At 48.0% G+C, this 27,156-nt stretch overlaps 1 protein-coding gene across 2 annotated transcripts in view; it reads left to right on the top strand.

Moving 5' to 3' along the window:
- The window catches only part of SLC14A2 (solute carrier family 14 member 2), a 50,988-nt gene extending 30,748 nt beyond the window's left edge, over window positions 1-20,240 (top strand). Inside the window, exons 10-20 of one of the 2 annotated variants that reach the window (XM_044921078.1) lie at window positions 4,218-4,247; window positions 6,863-6,985; window positions 9,128-9,210; window positions 9,894-10,053; window positions 10,775-10,964; window positions 11,325-11,453; window positions 12,314-12,506; window positions 15,039-15,186; window positions 15,842-15,976; window positions 17,068-17,117; window positions 20,040-20,240. In XM_044921078.1, the coding sequence (XP_044777013.1) occupies window positions 4,218-4,247; window positions 6,863-6,985; window positions 9,128-9,210; window positions 9,894-10,053; window positions 10,775-10,964; window positions 11,325-11,453; window positions 12,314-12,506; window positions 15,039-15,186; window positions 15,842-15,976; window positions 17,068-17,117; window positions 20,040-20,240 (1,442 nt within the window). The remainder of the gene's footprint in view (window positions 1-4,217; window positions 4,248-6,862; window positions 6,986-9,127; window positions 9,211-9,893; window positions 10,054-10,774; window positions 10,965-11,324; window positions 11,454-12,313; window positions 12,507-15,038; window positions 15,187-15,841; window positions 15,977-17,067; window positions 17,118-20,039) is intronic. The other variant, XM_021686327.1, reaches the window with a different exon arrangement.
- Window positions 20,241-27,156: the final 6,916 nt, after the last annotated feature.

The raw sequence follows: 27,156 nt of genomic DNA, 5'->3' as shown, positions 1-27,156 counted from the left end.
ACCTCTTACCATTCAGAGAAGATAGAAGAATCCATAGGGAACACTTCTGTCCCTAGTGAAACTAGAATTGCAAGGCCCCAAGGAGGGAGATGAGGGATTGCTAGAAAAGTGTTTGTTGCCCCCTATAAATTGATAACTAGGAGTCCCCAGCCCCCTCATACAGCTGAACAAGCTGATGGAACAGAATGAAGTAAAGGAAGTAGCTCTTTGTAGAACGTCTAGCCCGGCATGCATTTATTCCACCTGAACTCCGGCCTATTCTGGAGAAATCTGACCTCCCCAGCAGTCAGTGCAGCCCTCCTCCTTCTACAAGATTGGAAATATGGAGTTGAAGGGAGCTATGAGCACTGTGAAGAAAACTTAGTTCTGAAGTGAATTCTGATTGAGCTTTCAAGGAAATAATCTGTAGGCATAGACAGATGTCTTGGGGAGCCATTGGTATCTGAACTGCAGCCTTCAGTAAGAATCGTCTGGGACAAGATTCCATCTTGATCTTCTTACAGGACAGCACTTGATTGCCCCACCCTTAGTGTGTATCACAGATACTCTACACGTCTAATTTGGCTCATGAGCTGCATATGAACTTGTGAATGGCTCCTCAGGGAGACTTATTTCCAGTCTTTTCAAACTGGTTAATGATGGCATTTTTCCTGTCACTTCTTGGGCAGATGGATGATTAGGGGGCTGAAGGGAGCGCACCACAAGAAGTATAGGAACCTTCAGGAAAGACCAGAGCAAGAGGGTAAGGGATAGGGCATGCAGAACTGAGCCAAGAGCCGCCAGGTGGGGAACAAGGAAAAGTGTTGTTGGCAGACGTCCATGGGCCCTGAACTAGTAATACCAAAGTAAAGACCCTGTACAGGGGACTGATCTCTAGTCAGCTCCACACCTGTCCCTGGAATGTGGGGCTCCCCAGCTCCTCCCCCCTCTGTTTGCTTTCTTTCTTCAGAAGGACCTCTGTGATCAGGTCCCCTCTTTGGCAGTTCTGAAACACCTGGAATGGTGGGAAGGGGGCCTTTGACGTCAGTGGGGAGGTTGTCTACTCAGGTGTAGCTAATTTCCTCAATGTGGGGTTTTGTTTCTAAACCTGGGTAGGCTGCCTCACAGCCCATCAATAAGTGTGTATGTGTGTGTGTGTGTGTGTGTACTTGTGTGTGTATGGGGGGAAGGTACACAAACCTGGGACGGGCTGGGGGCGGGGGAGGGGGAGTGATGCTTGACCCATCCTACCACAAAGCCAAACAAAACATGTTTAGATTGGGCCCCCCTCCTCAAACTCCAGCCCACCAGACCCCACAGCCCCACGGGATGTGGGAGGGTCACCTTTCCTAATATATAGACCTCAAGTCCTTTCTGCAGGCAGTGGTTAGGTCATGCCTTTCTTGCTCTGAGCGGGTCCCGTGGTGAGTCCTCAGGACCCCTGTCAGCATAAGTCAGAAGGAGGAAAGGTCTGAAGATTTCCACAGAACCAGAAAGACAGCATCTAGTATTGGGCTGTGCAGAAACTTCTGTCGAGATGGCAATATTGTCCCCCAGTCTGTGCCCTGGCTGTACAGGGAACTAAGGGAGTTTATTGAGGTTGGAAGAGAAATTGGCCCCCTGAGGAGACAACACTTAGATGATTGCTTTAAAGGCAAGTACTGGAGCAAATTTCTAATGAGAGGAGCAACTGAGGGAGGACAGGGAAGCTCCTACTACATGATCTCTGGCTCTGTCCCTTTAAAGGAAACCTGCCTGATCAAACCAGGTGGGGCAACCATGGTAGCCAGAGCCAGTCTTCCTCGGGGAGTGTAGAAAGAATCTTTTGTCAGGAAGGCCAGAGTGAGAGTAAGCTGCAGAAAGAACATTTGTCTTTCCTCTCCCTCCTCTTCCATGATACCCTTTCTCAACTGGAAGACGTGTGCCAGGCATAGGGTCAGGGAATGCAAAGTGAACTTACAGAGGGTCAGCAAGAGGATGGGCAGGAGGGCCCCAGGAAGTGAGGGGCTTTGGGTTTAGGGACCAGTCCAGCATCCGGAGTTGAGGACCAGAAACGCCACCCAATCGGAAAGAAGCTTCTTCCCACATCCTGATGGTCTAGATTCCTCCAGCCCTGTGCAGGAAATCAGAAAGAGCCCAGGTAAGAGGTCTTGTGGGGGAGAACTGAACCATAGACCAACCCCCCCCCCCCCCCCCCCCCCCCAGCCAACAGGACCATCTGACTTTTCAAAGGAAGAGAAAAAAAAGAAAAGCCGATGTTTTTCTGTTCCTTTCATCTGTTGAGCTATGGTGTCTGGGGAAGCTAGTCCTAAAACAGGGAACATTACAGAGAACTCTAGAGAGAATTTAGATTCTGGAAGCTTCAAAGCCCTTACCTTGTAGATAAAGAAACCATGGTTTTTCAAGGACCTGTCCAGGTGATAAAAGAGCCTGCACACAAGTCCAGGGGTCCTAACTCACAGATCTGAGCTCTTCTTGCTCACCTGGTGATGGAACCAAGTTAATCCATCAGCCCTCAAATCTCCTTACCACACTTGCTGCCCACTGGGTGAGTCTTCACACTATTTGTCATCCTTTCCACAATTTTGTGACCCACAACTCTAACATAGGATGGTTCCCAGGGCAGCACCACATGGAGTTGAACTGTGGGAGGCTAATGCACTGAATTTGAAAACTTTCTTCCTAGGAGTCATTACCTGCTGCTTCCAGGGTGGAGGTACCTGGTCCAGGCATCTTGGCCTTTCCACTCAAGTCCTGTACCCCTTCCTCAGACGTGCCAATAGAGCTAGACCATCTCAGCATCTACAAACCTCTTAACATCCCCGCTTAACAACCTATCTCTTTGGTGCCCCTCTCTTACACAGCCATCTTAGATTACTATAGACATATTCTATGTAGCTACAGAGAGTAGATGTTTCTGGAATATTCCAGGATATTGAAGTTATCTGATCAGAGAATGGACAACCTTGTATGGTATGTGATCTCCTCCAAAACTGGCACCAAAGGATGTGAGGTTTGGTGAATTGCTGAGGGAAGGCTGTCCTGTGAGGCTTGAAAGGGCCTGTGGCCAGGCATCTCCTGGATAGCAACACCCTGGCCTTGATACACCCCTTCTCTCAAGACATAGATACTTGTACAGTATCTACACCTTCCTTTAAGGCTGGGGGAGAGGGGAGTAAGTTTACTTTCAAGTGCCAACTCTAATTAGTATTGGTTGTCTGAGCACTGTGTTAAGAAGGAGTCTGAGGCTGTTTTGGAACTTACTGGGAGAGTGCTATCACTAATTAGCTATGTTTGCCATAGATAATGGAGAGGAAGGGGGGCGGGGAAGAGGAGGTAAGGAAAAGGAATATAGAAACATGGCTACAAGAGAAGAAGCTGGTGTACAATGGCCCACAACTTTCCTTGGCCTTTTATTGGGTGTCACAGATGTAATGATACACAGGTGGTTTGGAGTGGGGTTTGGGGGAGGTAACTCTTGTTTTGGGGAGGGGTGACAAATGGGTCTTAATGATGGGTTCCAGATGCTCCATATGTTGAACATTGCAAGCAATGTATGGATGGCATCGATCCACCTGCAAGAGACAGTAACATCTGTTCAAAATCTGAGAAAGAAAACTTATAGAAAGAATTTAGGCATGGGCCTGTCCAAATAAAGATTGATTTTCAGTAAGATGGACTAGATCAGTTTTCCTCTTCTGAACGATGTCATACATGGTTTGGGTTTGTTTAGTTCCTCTCAAAGAAAATGCACTAGGTTTCAAAATTGTATTTGACAGGTCGGGTCCTCTACAAAATCTTTTTTAACGCTGGTATTTGAATGGCTGATGTTTTCTGGACATTCAACGTCAGTAAAGGCAGAAGTACTATGGGGCACTACTCTCCAGGAGCTGCGTTTCTGAACAGATACCATGCCTCATAATTGTGCTTTCTTTCTGTGAGTCAACGGGAGGAAGGTGCTGCTGGACCCCTGCCTATAAAAACACAGGATGGTGGCAGTCCTCAAGGGCAAGGGCCATACCCCTGAAATGGCAGTGGGAAGCCACATGCATTGGGACACTTAATAAGGCTCTTCAGGGAAGGAGAGCCATGACTCCTTCACCAGGCAGGCAGGCCAAGGAGTTACTCAGCCACTAAGGTTTACCCATGGGCTATCAAGGACTGAGCTTTCCAATCGTGGGCCACAGCTCATGCCACGCTGGGCCCACAGAGCCCCCACTGGCCCTCTAAGGACCCAGGTGGGCCTGGTGGGCCCCAAGTCCATGGGGGCAGGCCCTCTGGCCATAAACAGCATTATCTGTTCACTGCACCATGCCACACACTATTTTCCATGTGTGCCATGATGTTAGGGAGAGAAAAGTTGAAAGAACCCCAAAAAGTAAGTTATTATGAACAAAATTATTCTTGGGCTATAGAACACCCAGCCCCACCTCTGAAGCGCTTAGGGATTTGTGGCCACCCAGAATGGACTATGTAATATATGGTTTCCCATAGCCCATAGAGCACGATCTCTGTCTTCAGTGGTCTGTTCTCCTGTCTCCTTAACTGAGTTCTCCCAGCCACCCTCGCAGGATTCCTGGGTTTCTGGTTGGTTGGTCACAGATGGTCAAGCATTGTATGACCATCTGTAAACTTCCTTTCTTTTATCCAAGTGCCACTGAAAATAATCAGCTCTTATCCTGTAAGCTGCAAAACCCTACTCGACTCAGCCATTACCTTTGTCAACCAATGAAAGGCTCTCACCTTTATTTCAATATTTATCAAGTATTTAACAATGACAATGAGATGTATTATTCTTAAAAATAGCTCAAATCCTGCAATAGCCAATGATTGTTCCTTATAGCATTCAGAAACTAAAATGTGTAGTATAATTATCCCTCATTAATTTATTCAGCAAATACTTCCAAGTGCCTACAGAATACCGGGCTTAGGGCGCCTGGGTGGCTCAGTTGGTTAAGCACCTGCCTTCGGCTCCGGTCATGATCCCAGGGTCCTGGGATCAAGCCCCGCATCGGGCTCCCTGCTCCGCAGGAAGCCTGCTTCTCCCTCTCCCACTCCCCCTGCTTGTGTTCCCTCTCTTGCTGTATCTCTCTCTGTTAAATAAATAAATAAAATCTTAAAAAAAAAAAAAAAGAATACCGGGCTTATGCCGGGTGCTGGGGAAACCAAGGTAATCGGGTATAACCTGGGCTGCCGAGGGCTTCACCATCCTGTGGAGGTGACAGACGAGAACACATAATTGACACTTGGCAAGAGTCAGTGCAGGCTGGTGTAAAATGCCAGGTGTGCACTGGGACAGGGAGTCCTCCTGCCCTCCTGCCTGCAGCCATCCGAGGGCAGTGGCCTCATCGGAAAGGGATCTGACATGTGAGTGCTGCAAAATTATTTTCCAGAGCCTCTTGCAAGCATTGTCTCATCTTCATAACAACATGAGGAAGAAACGGAGGGTGTCCCTCCAAAATAACTGCCATCGTTCTATAGATGGAGTTCACAAGGGCTGCCGACGGGCGTCTGTATATTTCTGAGAGCCATGCATGCAGTGGGGAAGCGTCAGTGAAAACAGCATGTGGAGATGAATGACTCTGGTTCTTGGCCAGAGTTACTGCTGCTTTCTTGTTTCCCCACCACACCGATGGAATATTTATTTCTAGAACATTTGAAAGATGTGTTCAGGATATTCTTGAAATCACCTTTATCCATTAGGAAAGTCTTGAGCATCTGTCCCAAAGGTAGTGATAAACGGCTCTCATCTTAGCTTTTAAGTATTTTCACCGCCTCGGGAATTTGTGGCCTAATCTCCAGTTCTTGGTGGCATCTGCTCCCACTTTACCTTCTCAGCCATTGGCCAGCACGTCGGGTGGGGCCACTGCCCTCCAGGTAGTGCCCCCCACTTCAGTCATACCCACAGGAAAGCCGGGACCAACCCCGTGTCAGACCCTATTTGGTGCCACCTCCCCAAAGAAAGACCAAAAACAGTGTTCAAGGGAAAGAAATATACTTTTGCTTTTGTTTTTTGTGGCTGGGACATCAACCCCAGTAACATACAGTAATATGGGCCCGGCCCCCACTTTCCTGGGCCCTGAGCAGGTAGCAGAATCTGGGGTGCTAACAGTGAAGGGCCAGGGCATGGAAGGTGGGCCAGGCCTCCTGCCGCCATTTCCAGAGCCTCTGATTGGATGTCAGGAGACCTGGGAGCAACTCCAGGCTGTGCCATGATTCATGAGCTGTATGACTCAGTTGATTTTTCGGGACACAGGAGATAGACTGTGATCTTGTAATTTCGTGCAATTCTCAGTCTAGGAGGCTAAGGTCAGAATATTGCTGTGCCCGGCGGGGGGTGGCTGGGGTAGCTGACACTCGGCATGTGAGAAACGAGAAGCAGCGGGCCAGGAGAGGTGCCCTTCCAGCCTGGCAGATGAGCACTTGGGATTGGCGTTCCGGCAGAATGCCCCGCTGTGTCGGACGATGCATGCTACCCCCTCAGTCCTCGTTCCCCTGCACAAAACCTGTCTGCCAAGGTGTCCGAGGGCAGGCTGATGTTCCAGGTGTCTCTGAAGCATGGGATCAGGGGGCTCCTCCAGGTCCTCAAGTAGTTCCCCACTAGAGAAATAGGGCAGACTGGCTTATCTGTCTCTTGACATGTATACGTGTCTATGACACGGTTTCTGCGGGGAAAGGAAGCGCACGTTTTAACGGGGGGAATGGAGAAGCTGGAGGCTCTACAGCGACACAGATGTGATTCCTACCTGCAGCTTCAGAGCCACCGCTCCTGCCTTTCCAGCTTCTGCACGTGACATCCCCCCCTCCCCCCCGCCGCTGCTTGGCTCTCACCGGGTGCGGACCTGGGCAGACACTAACCTGTCTTGCTTTGTCCCCGGCCTAGGTGGCAGTAGGGAGCAGCCAGCCACAGCAAGCCCCAAGGTCGATGAGGGCTCGGAGGCCGTGCCCCCCAAGCCCAGGAGCGTGTTCCACATCGAGTGGTCATCCATTCGGAGGAGGAGCAAAGGTGGGTGCTGCTCCCCTTCACTCTCGGGACCTCAATTGACTCATCTCTAGAATGGGGACAGTGGCAGTACCTACTTCATAGGGCAGTAAGGAGAGCCACGCGGGCCAGGCTCATTTTTATCACACCCAACCTCTGACCACAGCCATGGCCCCGTTGTCTGGACCCTCCGGGGGGTGCGGGTAGGGGGATGCTGGAGCTGGGACAGGCAGCCGACTCAGGAGGTCTCCAATTTGACTGCATATTGGAATCACCTGCATCCCATCCCTGGAGACACTAATCTAATTCATCTGGGGAGAAGCCTGGGTGGGCATAAGGATCTTCCAAAGCTCCCCATGAGATTCTAATTTTTGCCAAGCCACAAACCACCGGTCCATTTACAAGTCGAGAGGTGAAAGTCCTCACCTACGGTGGTGGTCAAGATGTCAAGGCCAAGGGAAGAGCGGGAGAACCATGGAAGGGAGGGGACTCCCACAGGCCAAGAGGGGCAGCCAAAAATGAGCAGGTGGGGAAGCCAGGGAGGAGTCAGGGGCACAGGGAGGGACGCAAGAGGAGTCCTCCTTCCTCCCCAGTCAGATGCAAAAGTAGCCACGTGAAGAGCCAGAGCAGAGGGGTAATCTAATTCTGCCCCTCAAGTCCCAGGGAGGGGAACCGAGTCACACAGCTGGCAAGGGACAAGGGGCAGGGGGAGGACTGGTTAGTGTCCTTTTTACAACATCACATGCTTCCCAGAAGATGTGTTCGTGACATTCTTGCTCCAGTTCATCTAAGCTTCATCGTTTCTCACCAAAAGTGGCCGACCCAAAGAAACGGGCCTGGGGGCTGTGGGAAAACACAGTGGAGGTGAAGGTGGAAAGGGCGTTGAGCCATCTGGCCCAGGGGTTTGTATTTGACAGAGGCCACCAGCATGGCAAGAAGAAAGTGTGGCTTTCCTCAAAAGGTTAACAATCCCCTTCCAAACGTCCTTCGTCCCAGGGGTTGGGGGCTGGGGGTAAGGAGGCCCTTTCAGGGAGTGCAAAGGAGCCTGGGACGTGGATCAGTGGAACTGCTCAACAGCAGACCCAGGGCAGCTTCACGCACAGGAAACGGCTCCATCAGGACGCCACACACACTGGCCTCAACATCTAGAGGAATCTTTGCTCCTACTCTTTCTTTCAAATCTTCCAAAATTAATTTTTCCTGCATAGTGTAACTTCCCAACCATACTGGTATTTGCAGCCCCTGTCCCTTCAAAAATGGACGTTTTTGTGCCATTCAGGTGCCATTATTGCCATTGATGTATCTTAGGTATCCTGCAAGCTCATGAATGCCGTGGGAAGAGCCAATTCAGTCTGAAAATACCGGGTGTTCAGAGCCTAGCCTGCCATCCTCAAACTTGACCACGAGAGGGAACCAAAGCACCAAGACCGAAACTTCCAAAGTTCTTTTAGGATGCATAAAACCCTACTAAAATTGGTCATCTTTAAAAATAAATGATCTGGTAATAAGAAAAATATGTTTACAGCAACGTTACAAGAGTTTTCTAGAATTACAAGATCATACCAAAAATCTGTTTCAAGGAATGACGTGGACGTCACTCGCCTTAATCCAACCAGCAGTTGCAGCTAAAATACCTGAAATTCCCAGATATATGTCCAAAACAAGAGACCAGAACAGCCTGCAGTCATCCAGTTGAAGTCACAGTCAAATTCAAACCCAGACCTTACATGGCTCAGGCAGCTTAATACTTTAGGAGAAATAACGTCCAAGTTTTCCTTTCTTTGTACACTTACAAGTTTGTGCAGAGAAAGAACCCTAGATTTGGGGATCACGGCCAAGGCACTATTTCTTCATCTAAAAAATAGAGGGATTGAGCTAAATCAGAGGCTCTTCACTAAAGGTCAGTCGAGTCTCTGAACTCCCTAAATTCCTGTAAAATGTCCTGTTTACATGTGGGTGTACATTTTTTACCCAAAGTGAGAGTCCAAATGGGTTCTTGACCAATAAAAATTAAAAGGTGCCTTCCAGCTGCAAGACATTGCAGTTCTGGGCTTCCTCAAGTGGAATAGGAAATATTGAATATATCAACTCAACTGCAAGAAATTTGCTGCTAACGTGCCTGGGTAGAGCTGTCCTAATTGATGATGTGCTTTCCTTCAACTCCAGTGTTTGGAAAAGGCGACCACCAGGAGAGACAAACCAAAGACCCTTCCCCCTATCAGTACCGGAAGCCTGCAGTTGAGCTGCTGGTGAGTCACAAGTGGCCGAATCAGGCAATGTCCTGAGCCACAGAGTCTGTGGCAGATTAGGGAGCGGACGTCCAGAAAAGACGCCCTCTGATATAGGCAAACTTTGCTTGAATTCATATATCCAGAAACATAATTACCTGGGATAAAAATGCCTATTTTTCATAGTCTACTTTATAAAATTTCATATTCCTTTTATTTGAATTAGTTATTATCTGTCTTCCTCTAAATCTGGCATTCAAGCATTTAGGAAACAAGCTGGTGCCAATTTTCAAACACAGAATATTTACGTGTTTAATTTTATGGACAGTTAAATTTTAAAGACGAGACATGCTGGGGGTGGGGAATAATTTCTTCTGGAAAGAGTGCGGTATAGAGGTAGTCATGGTTGAAATAAAGAGTCTAAAGATCTGTGGTTAAATATCAATTCTACTGTTTGACCTTGACCTTTGCCAGTGAGAACCCTCTGTCTGTGCTGGAGCCCTCATCCCCAGGATGAGGATAAATACGGTGTCTTGTACTGCAAGGTTGTTGCCCATAGTCAATGAGGTAACACGTCAGACAAGACAAAAGGTATTTCTAAATACCAAATGAAAACGTTAACTTGGTCCCCGAGCTAGCACAAATGTGGCTTCTCAGCGTGGGAAGCGCAGGGTGTGGGAGCTCCTTGTCTTGCCCCTGGACAGGATCTGGACACCATGGAGGACACCGCTGAGATAAAAGCGGAAGCGAACACTTCCATGGCTTCCTGGATTCAGAGTCACCTGACTGCCCACGGGAAGAGGGTCAGCAGAGCCCTCAGTTACATCACAGGGGAGATGAAGGAGTGCGGCGAGGGGCTTAAAGGTAAAGGTCCTGCGAGCGAAGCCCTTGACCCTGCCCCTAGAGTGTCACTTCCAAGCGTCCCCAGCAGGCACCATGTGCCGCAGTTCTTGGTAGATTAGACTGAGTACCATTTCTACGGTCGCTCAGAAGGAATAGGAGTTTTGCTGTGACGGCAGACATGCAGACTCCTGGGAGGTGAATACAATACGTGTCAGTGTGCGAGCCCTCATTTCCAAACCGAGCAGCCTTGCTCTCACACATATCCCATCGGGCATTTAGGCCTGGGATTCTAGAGTCACCATTCCAAAAAAAAAAAAAAAGCCCGTCCTATGGACGACTCTTGGGAGAACTATGTCTACTAGTCCAATAAGTTCTCTCTTGCAATCCTCCCAGAGCCCAGGCCATGGTTTTGACACCCTCTGTGCAGCAAGAGAATTTTCTTTTTGGATGTATCTTCTTGAAAATTCATGCCGCTCTCACAGGGGGACAGATAGCTCAGGGTACCTTATCCCCACTGCTTGAAAAACATTGCCACAACCAGCTGGCGATGGGTCTGAAGAGTTTTCTGGACCGTCAAATGCCCTCTTGGGTTCCTGGCTTATCCCCCTCTGTGGCAGGTGACAGTAGGGCCCTGCGAACCCACTTTGGATGCGGAGCTTCCCGCACCTTCCCCCCACCCACCTGAGTCCCACGCAGGACCGGCACACCTGAACATTGACTCCCTGCCCTGGTTCCATTTCAGACAAATCCCCAGTGTTCCAGTTCCTCGACTGGGTCCTACGGGGCACGTCGCAGGTGATGTTTGTGAACAACCCCCTCAGCGGCATCCTCATTGTGCTTGGCCTCTTCGTCCAGAACCCCTGGTGGGCCATCTCGGGCTGCTTGGGCACTGTTGTGTCCACTTTGACAGCCCTCATCCTGAGCCAGGACAGGTAAATTCCAGGAGACCCAGGGCCCAAGCATGAAGCCAGAGGTCGCTTCCTGCAGGGACCCTATGCCACCTTCCCATCGCCTTGCTGCTGGCCTCCAAGCTCAGACACTGTTCAGACTAAGGACACTAATAAATAACAACAGCCACTCCCTCATTATTTGGTAACAGCTCCACATCGCCCAGGGGAACGTGAAGGGCTGATGTCTTCCCTTCCCATTCCCAGTGGGGCCATCTGCTGAAAGGTGTGTGCAGTCGGGCCCCCAGCTGAGAAAAATCTGGGTCAGAAGGGAAGTCAAGAAGGTAGTGCCCCTCCCGAGGCCCTGGGGGACCCTGCTACCCCAGCCCTCCTCCATCCCTCCAGGTCGGCCATCGCGGCAGGACTCCACGGCTACAACGGGGTGCTGGTGGGGCTGCTGATGGCCGTGTTCTCAGACAAAGGCAACTATTACTGGTGGCTTCTGCTCCCCGTCATCATGATGTCCATGTCGTGGTAAGTTTTCTCCTGAGGCTGCAGGTGCAGTCAAGGGCTGCCAACCTTTCCACCTCAGCTCCCTGTCTGTCTAAACTCAACTTTAAGGGGGCATGGACTTCGCACATCAGAAGCATCCACTGGAAATAATTATTAATGTCATACAGTGACAGACCCATGCTAGGTTATCTGTGGACAATATCTCAGTACCTACCAGCCTCCACTCTTCTTTTTGTGAGATCTAAAAGGGTTTCTGGTCCTACTCAGCCAGAGCACAGAGAAAGAACTGAGGCCCATATATAGGTGAAGAGCCATACCACAGCATCCTATCCATTTCTAGAAACCTTCTCATCCTCCTGCTGCCCCCCACCCAGCTTTCCCCCATCCTCGGGACCCCTGACAAGCCTGGAACAACCTCCTAGTGCAGGCTGAAGGACCAGCCACTGAGCAGAGCCCTTAGAGGGTCAGGGCTCAGCTCCCCTTCCCCTCCAGAAATCAGCCATGGGGCATTCTGGGTAGGAGGCTTGGTGCTCTCAGCTGCTCAACAAACATTTGTGGAAGGAAGGAAGGACTACAATTCTGCTCCTGTCACTCCCCCACTCTCCTCATGCCTGAGCATGGAGCTGCATGACTTTTCAAGGAGCTTCTGTGACTCTTTGCCTTAGGTCTTCCCCCAGAAAGCCCTCTTTCTAAAGCTGAGCCTGGGCGTCTACCCTATCACCGCACCAGGCCCAGGGAGGAGGCCATGGGGAGATGTGCTCAGGGGCCAGTCAAGCTCAGAGAACATACCCAGCAGGCTGCTTTTCCTTGGGAAAGTGCTCCTGTTCAGCCTAGTATCAGGGCCTGAACTTCTTGAATAGTCTCCTGTGCTTCTGCCACAGCCCCATCCTCTCCAGTGCCCTGGGGACCATCTTCAGCAAGTGGGACCTCCCGGTCTTCACGCTGCCCTTCAACATAGCCGTGACCCTCTACCTGGCGGCCACCGGCCACTACAACCTCTTCTTCCCCACGACGCTGCTGCAGCCTGCATCCTCCACACCCAACATCACCTGGTCAGAGGTCCAAGTGCCCTTGGTAAGTGTCTGGGAAGGCAGAAGGGCAGCGTCTGTCCGAACGCCTGTTAATGTGGCATTTACTGCAGCCTCCATGGGTAATGCCTATTAACAACCGCACAGTGTGAGGCACTCAGCATGCAGTCTCTCTTTAGCCACCATCCTTTTCCTGCCTCTCCGTAAGAGCTAACAGGACCATTTTTGGTCCCATGCTGTCCTAGCACAGAGGAAGAAACTGAGGCCTGAGGTCACACACCTAATCAGTGAAGAATGGAGTCAAGATTAGCACTCTGACCTCCTACTGCTACACCTGGGTTCTTTCCTTTTTCCTTTTGGAAAAAAATCTTTTTGATGCTTTTCTCCAGTTTTCCTCCAGCTTACACTGTATATTTTCTTCCATCAGTCTTACTGAATCACTAAAGACATACACATTACAAGACCACCTGTGGGCTAACGAAGTCTCTCTTGCAACCTCCAGAATGGGTTGCATTCGCTCTCTGAGGCATGGTCACACCATAAAGCACAGGTGTTCCTCCATTAAGAAATGTCTAGATATTAGAGCTTTTAACATTTTTTTGCAAGTATTTTGTGTATAACGCTGGCCTCTGGAAGTCTGCCAAGATAATTAATAAGACACGTTTTAGCTGAGGTTCTCCTGCTTTCCATTACACTAGACTACTCTCCATGGTCTGGGGCTCGCTCTGGAACTTTGCTATTGACAAGTCATCATCTAACCACGAAACCACTTGGGCTTGTTGAAAGAACTTTCAGAAATAACAATGACTCATTTCTTGTAGCATTTCATAGAATACGACGGCATGGTAGAAAGGCCCTGCATTTGCACTAAGAAACATTATTTAGGATGAGAAATAATAATAATAATAATACATTATTTAGGAAGAGAAATATTCGTGTTGGCCTCATCCTTGTGTCTGTGTGTGCGTGTGTGTGTGTGTGTGTGTGTGAGGACCTTTGTGAACCAGATGTGAGAAGAGGTTGGTAACTCACCCCTTAGGCTTCCCTTTCATGGTATGTACCCCACCAATCAGTTTTGAAGGCACAGTTGCTCTAACCGGCTGGCTATGGGGAGATGGTGTTAGAAAGGGCAAGTTGAAGATATTATGCATTCTCCATGCCACATTTTCATTGGAAAAGATACCTAGGAATTTTGTAGAAATGAAAAACAATTAGGGAATCCCGTACAAATACTTTAGAACCCCAAAGTTCCAGAAAAGAAAAATTCAGTTTTTGGTGGTTGCCTTTTAAGAAGTAACTCTAGCCAGTTAAATGGATTATGATAATGACTAATATGTTTTGTCTTTTTGACCACTCATGAGAGCCTTGAGTGTTGGGGAAACAAGTAAATGTCAGGAGGAGGGTCTAAAACTCCCAACAGTGTTGAAGCCCCATGAGTTCCTCTGCCCTCTGGTCCCCGGAGGGCCCCCTAGATGGTGTCACCAGCTGGGACTACACTGCCCAGCACTGCTGCCTCTGTGTCGAGCTCTCCCACCCGCCCGCCCGCACCCACATGGTAATGCCAGAGCCCCCACCCTGTTCCCTGTTCCTGGGGTCACAGGAGATTGAGTCTGAAGGGTTAGCCCACTAAGCCACCCCACGGGCTCCTGCAATGTCTTCCTGTCTCCGCATACCTCCAGGGGCAGAGTCTTCTCGGAAGGCAGTGGGTTGAGAGAAGAGCTGCTTCCTTGTAATATATAGATACCCTGGCCCAGGACTCTGCTTCTTCTCAGCTCACTGCCCCAGGGTGAGACGAACCCCAGTATACCCTGCATGACCACTCCCTTATGCACTTTCCTAACTCAAGGGCCTTTGGCCAACTTTCCAAACCATGGGACCAACCCCAGTCGCTGGGGAAGGCTGCATGCCCAGGATGCTTCTCTTGAACTCCAGAGCACGTGTGCAAGTGCCCACAGGCAGTGGATCCTGCCTCCTCAAGCCCTTCACATTGGCAGACAGGCCCCGCTTCCCTGAGCTACGTGGAGGCCTGACGCAAGCTGGGTGCTCATCTGTCGGTCACCATTTCATTGGCTTATCAACCAAAAGAGCAGAGACCATACTACCTCCTCGGAGACTCTTCTGTGAGTCCAACTGCTCACCCAGACCAGACTAACACGACCACAGCCCAGACACTTTACTCTTGGAAACACAAAAGACCATTTTTTCATAGCATATTCAGGCTTCTAGTCATAATTTTAGGGTTTTTTTTTTTTTAAGTTACAAGAGAGTTTTTAAACCCCAACCTTGATCAGACATCTCCTCATTTTAAGTTTCTAGTTTCTCTTCAGTGGGGGTTCAGTGCCTTACACTCACGTTTCTAAATAAAGGAAACTTAACATCTTAAACTATTGTTCTAAGAACTCAAGATTAAAACAGAAAAGCTTGTGTTCCTTTCAGAGTTCATCTATTTGGATACAAATATCTTGGAAACCTGCTGCAGAATGTTAGGGTAGAGACTTTGGCACAAATCTTTTCCAGCCAAGGTTCCAGTTGTCTCTGGTCTCCCTCTGTAACCGCACGTGATCCTTTGCCCCCACAGCTTCTGAGAGCCATCCCTGTAGGAATCGGCCAGGTCTACGGCTGTGACAACCCCTGGACTGGAGGCATTTTCCTCATAGCTCTGTTCATCTCGTCCCCTCTCATTTGCTTGCACGCTGCGATCGGCTCCACTGTGGGGATGTTAGCAGGTTAGTCTCATCACTTCTCCCTTACTAATGGGCCATAAGGATGTTAGTGTCTGGAGTGAGCTCCAAAGAAAATGGTGACACGTGTCTTCAATACCTGTGGCCCCCCGACCCCTGCTGATGCCCGCCCACTTTCGCTCCTTCCATTATACCCTGTTTCCCCACTTCGGGTGCCAGTGCCCTCATGCTTCTGTGAGCAAAAGCTGCCCTCCAGAAAGGCTTTGGTGTTAGCCGTTTACACCTTAGTATAAATTTAAAGTTTGAGAGAGGTTAATTACAGGCATGTTTGTGTTTTACGTCTTATCTCGAGAGATGATACTCCAGTAGAGAACATTAAGATATCAATGAAGAAGGAAAAGTCCTCTTTCTTGGCAGGGGAGGGAAGTTCTCTGGACTGCTTCAAAAGGCCGCAGAGTCCTTACCCCAAAAGCTCTCTTCTACCATAACAGCTACACCACTAGCACTCATGTGGCTCTATAGCCATTTCTTCCCTTTAGTTATTTTTTTCACTGAATAAGATCAGAAGTTCTTTTTTATAAATGCCTAAGAGAATGGCTGGTCTGGGCTTTGAGCACTATGGTGGTTTTGGGGGCCGGCAGGAGAGCCCCACGAGACCACCCCTGCCAAACTCAACACCGATGCCTGTCTTCTCTCGTAGCCCTCACTATCGCGACGCCCTTGGACTCCATCTACTTCGGCCTGGGCGGCTTCAACAGCACGCTGGCCTGCATTGCCATAGGGGGCATGTTCTACGTCCTGACCTGGCAGACGCACGTCCTGGCCGTCGCCTGCGGTAAGGACCGCCACCACGTCCCTTTGCCCCTTGCACGCCCCCGTGCCTGTCCTTTTGGGAAAACCGCACTGAAAACCCTGTGGATCCTCCACAGATAAATGGGAGGATTGTTTGCTTCGTAAAAGGCTTTTTATCTAAAACTGTTTTTGAATGGTTGCTTAATGATTCACGCAGTAAAAATTATTTTCATGGAACACAAAGCGCTCAGCCACATGAAGACAGAATTTTGAGCTGGTGGTTGTTTGGTTGTTGTTCCCGGGCTGTCTCTGTGATTGCCACTCTCCTGGCTGGTGATTGAAACCAACCGACAGAGCAACTCTTCCACGAATTAATCTTTTTATATAGAATTGGGTGATTTACATCAGTTACAGCAATTAACCTTAAGCACCCAAACACTAATCATAGGACCTTCAAATAATGCTTACGTTGTAGAAATGCTGAAGGGTGTGGGTACTCAGTGACTCTCTAATAAAGATTTGCTGTTGTTAATATCCTAGGGACAATTAGGATGCTTTCAGTTGAGAAACAGGATTCAAAAGCAAAGCCCGATTCCACTGGCTCATTTTCACAGAGCCTCCTCACCTCTTACTGGCACTTGGCTCTTCCCAGTGGCCCAGTCTGGCCATCCCTCTGCAGGCAGAGCCTGGAAGACGAGGCAGTGGGCCTATGTGGTCTTCCTCAAGCTTACAGGTTGCTGCTCCTCACTGGAAACCCATATTCTGTTAATAACTTGGGATGAAATAGTCCAGCAGGGAGTCCTGGGATCCACTTGGCCTTGGCCATATAGTAAAATTTTCATGTATGGTTTATGCTGCTAAGTGTTCCTTTGCTAGAATGCAAGGTGGTGGGACCCAAGAGAACCATAACGGCTCCATTCTGGCCCTTTTTAACAAAGTTCATCTTCCGCCTTAGCTGTGCTGGCATTTGCCTGGAATGTAACACATTTCAAAGCTGTCAAGTAATAGAAACATAACTCAAGTTTTATTTAATCGGCCAGATAGCATTTGTGGCCTAAATGTCTGGGGGGATAACGTGCAGGCTGAGCTTGAGGCACCAGTAGTCACTGGACTGTGTCCTGGTTCTCTTTGCAGCCCTGTTCGCGGCCTACCTGGGCGCCGCCCTGGCTAACGTGCTCTCCGTGGTGAGTCTAAGAATGTGCCACAACTCCCTTCCTGCGGTTCCTTCCGCTCCCTGAAGCCAGTGCAAACCTCTCCCCTGGGAACCCTTCCCCAATTCTTCCCTCTCGTCTCCAATCACACTGCCTGCCTTGGCACCTGCAGACAGAAGGAACTGGGTCTCAAAAGTTTCAGTGTCAGCTGTTGGCCCAATCAGATCCCATTAGCCTTGGGCCCATGGAGCTTCTTACAAAAGGACAATTTGACGAGCATTATCTTGTAAATTGAATTCTGTCACCTCATCCTCTAGATTCCGTTTTAAATCTTTATTATTTAATGTGTGTGTGTGTGTGTAGAGAGCAAGTGCCCAACTAGCTTATGGGCCAGTGCACATCTTTGTTCATCCCTTGGCAACTCGGTGCTGAGGGGGTCGTGAGGGAAGCGTTCGGGGAAGACAGGGAACCAAGCTGCAGCCATACCTGAGAGAAGGCTGAGCTGGGGGCTATGAGCACATGCAGCCATCCAAGAACCCCGGCTTTGTCTGAGCACTGGTGAGAGGAGGTGTCGGGGTCAGGAGGAGCCGCGTGGCAGCCCCAGCAGAGGGTTAAGGCACATGGCCCGGCACCGAGGGCTAGCGGCTCAGCCCACAGTCAGTGCCTCCCCCTTTTGGATAAGGTTTCAAGGGCACATTTTGTAAAAGCATCCAGGAAAAGTCCCAGTGGTCCTGAAAATGGGGATGAAGGTGGGCATTCTACCCACACCTGCCTAAATCCCTTCTTCACCCTTAGTGAAATTGGGCAGGTTGAACTTAGCTTAGGAAAGAATTTTCTAGGCAGGAGAATTGGCCTTCCCTGATATCATCCTATGTCCCCCAGTGGACTAATCTCCCCCTGGGCCCCAGCGAACTGTGTACGTTCCTCTGCTGCAACACTTGGAGTACGGTAGTGACGAGCCTCGTACACATTCTTCCTCGAACACCTTCAGCCCGTGTGTTCCTTCAGAACCAGGGCCCGGTCATATTCTAATCTTTATCTCTAGTTCCTATTGCAGTACCCAGCACATAAGAGGTGCTCAAGAAATGCTGAATGACTGAAACTCTAGGGGAGCAAGCCGCCACCATGGGGGGCATAAGAGCTGGGGCTGAAGCGTCAGCCATCAGAAACACGGACGGGTAGCAAGAGCATGGAGTATGGGCTCTGTGGCTCCTTGTGCTCCGGGCTTTCACATCCTGCGTGTACCCATCCTTACAGCTGACTGTCCAGGCAGTGACTGGGTGTCACGTGCTTTCCTTGGGCAAGGACTAGAAGAGATGCCAAACAGGATCCCAGGCACTTACAGGATGATTGACCCTTTCTTCTGTGTACAGAGAAGTTAGAGGTTATACCACTCAATTTAGGCTTTTTTTTCTTTCCTAAATCAAGGTTATTTTCTGTGTGCCTGTGATGTTTAAGACACTGTGCTGATCACTCTCAAGGATATGAAAAAGTGCAGGCTATTTACTCACTCTGAAGGAATTTCTAATATCCTTGAGGCACAGGATATAAAAATGTCGAGTGACATTTATGAGCCCCTTCAAGCCCTCCACAGACGAGAGCACTTAGGAGCTGTGTTCCTCTGCTTTCTCACCAGCATGCGTATCACGGCCTGTGTCTTCCACAGTGCCACCCTCTACTCCATGGTCATGACCACGTGCTGAGGGCTATTTATGGGGTCCTTAGTACGCATGAGGCCCCAACTCTCTGAGTAAACACTGTTATCCCTACTTAACTCCTGAGGAAATAGGTCTCAGATGATTGAAATGCCTTTAACAAGGTGGTTGGAGCTGAGATGTGGATCTGGGCCCGTGGGACTCTAGACCGACGTCCTTTCCCACTGTGGGACTCCAGGGGGTGCTTCCCAAAACACACTGTGTAGTGTGAGCAGGGCTTTGGGGAGACTCTTTGGGTGGAATTCATTATGCTTGAGTATCTTATGGCCACAGTTCTGGCTGCCATGTTCTTCCCCAAGTCCCATCCAGCAGCACCATCTTTGACCACACACATTATGGGCACATGGTATTACCTGAGGTCTTCACTGCTTATAATGAAATGAGGTTGGAGGTGAGGAGGACATGATTTGGTCTGCCTCATAGTTGAGTCTGAAGGCTCCTTGTCAGCAAGCTCTCCACTCAAGTGGTCTCAAGTAAGAGTGGGGAGGCATATCACAAAGGCTCAGGGCATCTTAAGGAATAAAAAACAGGTCAACACCATGAGAAGGGGAGCTGGGAATGGGAGAGCCCTTAAGAAGAGAAGTCGCTGCCCTCCACTTCCAGGCCCTGGGACAAGGACAGCATGTCTCTGCTTCTCTCCAAATGTCTGTTCTATCTCCCTGTGTCTCTCTGCAGTGCACACAGTCCCCCAGCGGCCACTCAGCACTGCTTGGCTCTCCAGTCCTTTCAGACCAAGAGCTCAGTCTTTCTTAGTTCAAATTCTCAAAAGAGGGATCCAATTCCCAGGCCATCTGCCTGTGGAAGTTGCATGTGAGTCAAGCGCCTTGCTCTGGTCCAATCGGCTGTGACCGGAGAAATATCGTGAACTACAAAATGGCTGCCAAATCTGCTCCTTCAACAGGGGCTATGGGAGAAGGCAGACAATGGTCAGAGGTCCTAGAGTTGGAGGTATAGCCTGGCCAGACAGCCTAAGACAAAACAGGATTTCTACATAAAGCCATATTGTAATAGGGTTTCAATGGCTGCATTATGAAGAATGTGTGTCCACCTGTTACAATGCAGGCAGAGAGCACTGACAGGATTACATTGGCCAAGAATTAAGTATTATTCCTATCATTGCCCATGAAGCATCCTGTCCTCTACCCAGGGCTGTATAGGGTTGTTAAAGGCTAATGAAACAAACACAAGCATGTGATATAACCAAGGCTTCTCTTGTGTCTTCCCCCTGCCCCTTGCTCAGTTTGGACTGCCACCATGCACCTGGCCCTTCTGCCTCTCGGCGCTCACCTTCCTGCTCCTAACGACCAACAACCCCGCCATCTATAAGCTTCCGCTCAGCAAAGTCACCTACCCAGAGGCCAACCGCATCTACTACTTATCCCAGGAGAAAAACAGAAGAGCATCAACAATAACAAAGTACCAGGCCTATGATGTCTCCTAGACTGCCTTTTCCAAAACATGTCACTGTACATTCAGCCTTCAGCAGGTTGTCCAGGTCTCCAGGCTGAAGACCATGCAACCTCCCTTTCTGTCTGTTCTGCGATTTTCCCCTTAAGCGAGCCTACACCCTAGTTATTCCCCCACATAAGGACATACGTGTGTAGTCACCATTTAGGGACCTCTCATTTCTAAGATGTACAACACTTATCAAAGATACAGTTAGTTTGGACTTCATACCCATAGCTCACTCCGGAAGAGCTCCCTTTGAGGTGATTTGCCCTCCTCTGCAAAATAAGTCACATCCCTAAAAAGAACTCATCAAGAAGGAGACAGAGATTGGTAGCATGGGCCTCCAACTCAGGCATGTCATGGAGCCGTGCACAGTACCAGGGAACATGCATCAACCTGGAAGGTGATGGGATGGTTCTGCCCCAGCCCTGCCTCTAGTGAGCTCCTGCCATCTTGAGTGAGCACATCCCTGCTCTCAGCCTTGACTTCCTAGTTTCATGACAGGGAGGGACTCTACAGTTCTCCCACATCAGAAGTGTTGATTCTTCTCTCTCTCTCCCATAAACTGACGAAATCAGCATGACCATCAAGTAATTACTTTGAGTAAGTAATAGATGGAGGGCTTCCCTGGAGAAGAGGCAGGAAAACGTTAATATTCTGAGATTTGTTCTTGAGTCACAAGCAGATACTCTCCAGACTTGGTGTTAGGAAACTAAAGTCACTGGAAATGCCAACATGCCTTCCTTTACAAAATAGAAATATTTCTGGAAATGTCATAAGATGAAAACTGATCTTTTTCAACATTCAAATCATGTTTTAAACCAATGTATTTTCTTTGATAGTATTCATAAGCATTCTCTTATTAAATGGTTAAGTTCACAAGATGGTATCAGGGTCTTCTTAAAATGTGGTTCACCTACTCTGTTCACACATTGCCCATTTGAGGGGTTTTTCATGGTCAAGCCAGTGTCTGACTGAGGTGAGGATGGGTTACAAATCATCAGAAGAAGGTCTGATTCACTTACAAAGAGAATTATATAGAAATGACCACGGTCATTGTTTTTTGAGTAGAAGCACGGGTTATTAACAACACACCTTACTTTTTAGGGCATAGTCTTTTAGTCTTGCATCCCCAAATTACAAACCCAGCCCCTCTTGAATGGCCAGTAACTCTTGTTATTTAGTTACTCTGGTTACAGCATAGAGCTCCTAACCCGCAGGACCCCTCTGTCGGAAGCCACGTGGCTCAGCCCTCCCACCCTTCCTCCACAGGATAGGGATAAACCTTCCCCAGCACCTCAGGGGACACCCCCCCATCTTACACTCCCAATTCAGTGTGATGGGGTGAGGATATAAGATGGGGGAAGAAGGCAAGGGGCAGGAGACACACCCTCTATAAATGCAGCTTTAAGGAAATAATTACATTTGACCAAAATCCATCATTTGGAAAAAGCTGGTGTCTATATTTATGTTTTCTTTCCTTGTCTGCCCTGAGATCCCAGCCATCTCCACTAGCCCAAGAGCCCTGGGCTGCCTGTTTCTCTACCACATCATATCCAGCCATTATGACTTCTCCAGGAAATTGGAACACTTCCTGCTGGAGGAAAATCCCCCACATGGGAAAGGGGAATGCGTCACACTCCAGAGGCTACCTCTGAGTTTGTGATCACACCTTGAGGCCAGGAAGGTCTCAGGCTATATTTTAATGACCATGGAGTTGTGGCTCTCTGAAGATCAGGCATCCAGGAATTTCCCCAGATGGCTGCTTCTGTTCACAGCTCACTCAGCTGCCCCAGAACTCTTAAGTGATGACATCGAACCATTAAAATAGCACTTTTCTGTGTGTTTTCCACCAAAGTGTTATAATCTGGGTTTATGAAGAGCAGGAAACCCTCCACACGCATACCATTCTGCTTAGTGACCACTAACAAATCCCTTCAGCTGTTCTAAGGATTTCAATATCCTCATCTATAAAGCAAATTGGGTTGGCCCAGGATATCAAGCAAGGTGGGAAGAGATGGGATAAAAGAATCCAACCCAAGAAAATGTATGAAGGCCGCAGGATTTCAAGTCTGTGTCAGCACCTCAATTAGGCGCCAACAGAGGAGAGAGGAAGCCAGCCCCCACCAGTTCCCACGAGTCGGCTGTGCGAGTGAGTGCATCTCTCCCGTCATACCTACAGCTCGAAATCAGCTGCAGGGGTAGTGTTTCCACCACAGAAATCCACAAACTACAAATCTGGGCTTTTTCCCCCAGACAGCCAGCTTACCAGCACACCACTGCCAAGCCAGTGTGGTGGGAAGAAGATAACTGTTGTAGGGCTCCAGACCGGAGGCTCGGAAACTAGGTACTCTAAGTACTTGATCCAGCAATGCCATGTAGATGCCATTCCACGTACAGGAGGCATCTTCAAGGACAGCAAACATGTTCTCAGGCATTAAAAAAAACTCAGAAGATTTACCCATGGAGTCCGACACTGAAAACACACCAGATGGAAGCATCCAAATAGAATAAATCCAGGAAATGTTGCAAGGGACACAAGGAGTGCAGGGAGATTGAACACTGGTAATGTTTGTTGTTCTTTAGGACCAAAGAGGGGAGAAATAGAAGGAAAGCACCTGTAACAACCTAAAGTGGAATATGACATGATGGGGGTGGGGAGAGGAATACAAAAGAGGCAAGAAGAGCCGGTTAGAGTACTTGGCTTGTAGAAAAACTGGTAAGTTTAAAAAGTCCACAAGGAGGAAGAAAAGGGTGATAAAAGCAATCACCATGAGAACAAAATTAGAATTCAAATTTTGAAACGAGAAGAAAATTCCATCTTTCCAATTAAAAACAGCAAAGGAGGGGGGGAAACGTCCTCCCCCCCAAAAAAAGATAGTAAGTACAAAAAAATAAACAGAAGGTAGAAACTGGTCATAATATAACAGTAATTGACTGAAAAAATGTTAACTATTAAATTTGCCACCTGGAAGACAGAGACCCTCAGGTTGCACTTTTGAAAAAAGACTACACAATTTGCTGTTCACAAGAAAAGCATTTAAAACAGAAGGACATAAATGTTTAAATACCAAAAAAAATGCGATAAGATAAATAAATAAATACGGACCAAAAGAAAGTTTAAGGCCTTGAAAAGTGAAATTTAATGGGCATCTGGGTGGCTCAGTCAGTGAAGCGTCTGCCCTTGGTTCAGGTCATGATCCCAGGGTCCTGTGATGGAGTCCCACATGGAGATCCCCGCTCAGCGAGGAGTCTGCTTCTCGCTCTCCCTCTGCCCCTCCCCTCTGCTCATGCTTGCTTGTGCTCTCTCTCTCTCAAAATAAATAAATAAAATCTTCTTAAAATTTTTAAAAAGAAGAAAAGTGAAATTTAAGGCAAAAAAAAGTTAAAAAACAAAGAATGATCTATGTCATTAATCATCAGGAAAATGCAAATCAAAGCCACAATGAGATATCATTTCACCTGTCAGAGTGGCTAGTATCAAAGCCAAGAAACAACAAGTGTTGGCAAGGACCTGGGGAAAAGGGTACCCTCGTGCCCTACTGGTGGGAGTGCAAACTGGTGCAGCCACTGTGGAAAACAGTGTGGAGGTTCCTCAAAAAATGAAAACTAGAACTACCTTATGACCCAGCAATCCCACTTCTGGGTATTTATCCAAAGAATACAAAAGCACTAATTCAAAAAGATATCTGTGCCCCTGTGTTCATTTCAGCATTATTTACAAAGCTGAGACATAGAAACAACCTAAGTGTCTATTGATAGATGAATGAATAATGAAAATGTGGAATAAATATACAACAGGGTCATTTGTGACAAGATGGATGGACCTCAAGGGCATTCTGCTAAGTGAAATAAGTCAGACTGAGAAAGACAAATACCATATGTTCTTACTTATAGGTGGAATCCAAAAATAAATAAATGATTTAAAAAAAAAGCAAGTCCATAGAGACAGAGAACAAACTGGTGTTTGCCAGAGGTGAGAGGTGGAGGGTGGGAGAAATGAGTGAACTGTTTTTGGTTTTGTTTAGTTTAAATACATTTTTAAAAAAGAACAAAGAATGATGTAAAAGGAACATAGGACAAGAGTACATAATTATCACAAACACATATACTACATAAACAACCTCGAATGCATCAAGCAACAGTTGGCTGAACTTCAGGAGAAATAAATCAATAATTGTAGCTTTTACCAAAACCTCAGAAACTGATATATCAAGAGAACAAAAAGTGAACAGAGAGATATCAGAGATACAAACAATAGAATTAGTAAGTGTGAGCTATTATTTACACACAAGATTCTAAACCCTCCCACTCAACATCCCCCATCCTAAAAAACCAAGCAGGGAAAACACATTTTTCTCAAGCATCCCTAGAATATCAACAACATAGACCATGTTTCATCACACCATAAAGCACAAAAAGCATAAATCACAAAATGCTGGTGGGACATTGGCGGGGGCAGCCACTTGGGGAGCAGGTCCTCAGTATTCAGTCATGTTAAGTAGACACACCCTCTGTGACCTAGAAATTCCCCTCCCAAGTGTGTCCGGTGCTCAGGGAACGTATGCCCTGCTTCCACGGTGGGCCGCCAGGAAGGCTGTTTGTCCCAGCGTTCACCGTAGTGGGAGATCTGGAGAAGGCGGAGGCAAAGCGGAGTGGGGCGCGCCGTGCAGCCCCCGCAGCCGGTAGTTGCCCAGGACCACAGAGCAATGTGGATAGATCTTAACCTAGTGCTGGACTAAAAATCAGAACGTGACATTTATGATCAATATCATTTGCATTAATTAAAAATGCATGCACATCAAACAACAATGCACGGTTTGCAATTACTCCTACAGACAAAATAGAGAAAAGGCAGTGGAGTATAAAAAGGAAAAGACATGCACACTTTGATATTCAAGAGAGGCGCCTTTCCTGGGCCGATGAAGATCACAAGCAAAGAGTAAGCACACGGGTAACTCAGCTCTGCCAAAAAAAAAACAAAAAAAATCTTAACTGGGTGGGGCTTAGAGTGTGCTCTCCTCAGCCCATCAGAGCCTCTGGCTGGCAGTGTCCCAGCGGCCCCAGACTTGGGGCACGGTCAATCCTCAGAGCCCCCTAGTGCTCCATGCTGCCTGCACCAACATTTGGAAACATTCTGGCCAGGCTATAACATTTAAAATATGTATTTTATATATTAAATATAATTTTATATATTAAAATAATTCTGTGCTTTGCCTCCAAATTAGATGAACATTGTAATCCCAAGAGTAACAACAGTAATGAGCTTGTTATGTATTTCCGCTTCTCAAATGTTTTAGAATCTCAGATGAAATGTGGAAAGAAAGGGAAATTTTGTTGTTGTAGAGAATGAAAGCAGTGGAGTTGAGATTATCAGCTGGGTTCACAAAGAGTGGGGAGCTCAGAGATAATAAATTCACCTCCCACAGTCATCAAACCTAACTGACGAGTCCACCAGGTTGGGTGTGGAAAGGTCCCAGCTCTGAAGTCAAGCAGAGCTGGTTTTGAACGCAGCCCTTCTCTGTTCCTTACTGGCTGGGGGTTAATCTCTCGCCTGCAGCGCATCATCTATAAATGAGGATGATGCCCGCCTAAGCGCACTGTTGATGTAGCGCTAAGAACCCCTGATATTAATGGGTCCACACCAGGAGTCATCCATGTGTGGTGCTGGGGGGAGGGAGGGTCTCACACTCTTACGCCCAGTCCCCAGGCAATCCCAGTGACCAGAAATGCCCAGGAAAGCCTGGACATCATCTTGTAGGTTTCCTTTAAAATGTGGGTGTTCAGGCCAGAGGGGCCAGATCAGAACCTCTTCTTAGCTTTAAGATGCTAAGGAAAAGACTGGCTGGACACTGGACATAGCTCAGGTGTGACCCAAATGGGGGTGCACCAAGGCATCCCCTCATTTCACCATGTGGACTGTCCATCTTCCTTCCTCTCCTAACTCACATGTTTTAGGGAAACTTTCTCAAAATGAGCTCCCCAGAGGCCCTGGTTCCTTAAACCCTTAAGGTCACTGCTAGGACACAATTGTTCTCTGCTTCAATAATATGGGTCTTTTCTCCAGTTAGATTGTAAGTCCTATGAGGATAGTGGTTGTAATACACAAACCCACACATGTAACACACATACACACTTATGCACATGCACACATACGTACACACATGTATCTACACAGAGATACATAATACATACACATGCTATCACGGGAGTACGTACACATATGAACACACACAGAGACGAACCCGCCTATGTATACACACACATTTATGCATTCATGCAGAAATCATACATATGTACCCACATATATAAGTACATCTCAGACACACACACAGTTGTTTTTGTTTTTTGTGTCTCTTCCGAGGACTAGCCACAGATGGGCACCTAGAGGCCCTGGGAAAATAATTGATTGAGGGATGGAAACACCTCTTATCCCCACTCGGCCTCCTTCTACAGAGCCCATTCGCTCAGACTGGCTGGATCTTGTGATCTACTTCCTGCATTTAACCACCTGCACATAACAGACACACAGAATCTCAGGCAGGCCAGCTGCCTGAATCTTGCCTCCAAAACTTCCCAACATATACTCCCTGAATAGTGTTTAGGGAAGGAACTCTTCAGAACAGACCCACCATCCAACCCTAAGCATGTCATCATTTGATGGGTAATAAATTCAAGCCACTACAAATGTCCTTTGCCACCATCCTTTCCTTATAGAGCCTCCATGGTTTGGACCCAGATCATGAAATGGTCTTAGGTGAGGCAGGTGGATGGGAGACCAGTAGCCCTCAAACTTGACACACAGCAGAATCACCAACCCCCAGATTCTGATTCAGTAGGTCTGAAGCAGGGCCTGAGAATTTGCATTTCTAACAAGTTCTGGCATGATGGGGACCAGGGACCATGCT

Source organism: Neomonachus schauinslandi, chromosome 14, assembly GCF_002201575.2.
Source record: "Neomonachus schauinslandi chromosome 14, ASM220157v2, whole genome shotgun sequence".
Taxonomy (NCBI): Eukaryota; Metazoa; Chordata; class Mammalia; order Carnivora; family Phocidae; genus Neomonachus; species Neomonachus schauinslandi.
The sequence above is the reverse complement of the archived record's forward strand: the minus strand, read 5'-3'. Positions and strand labels throughout refer to the sequence as shown.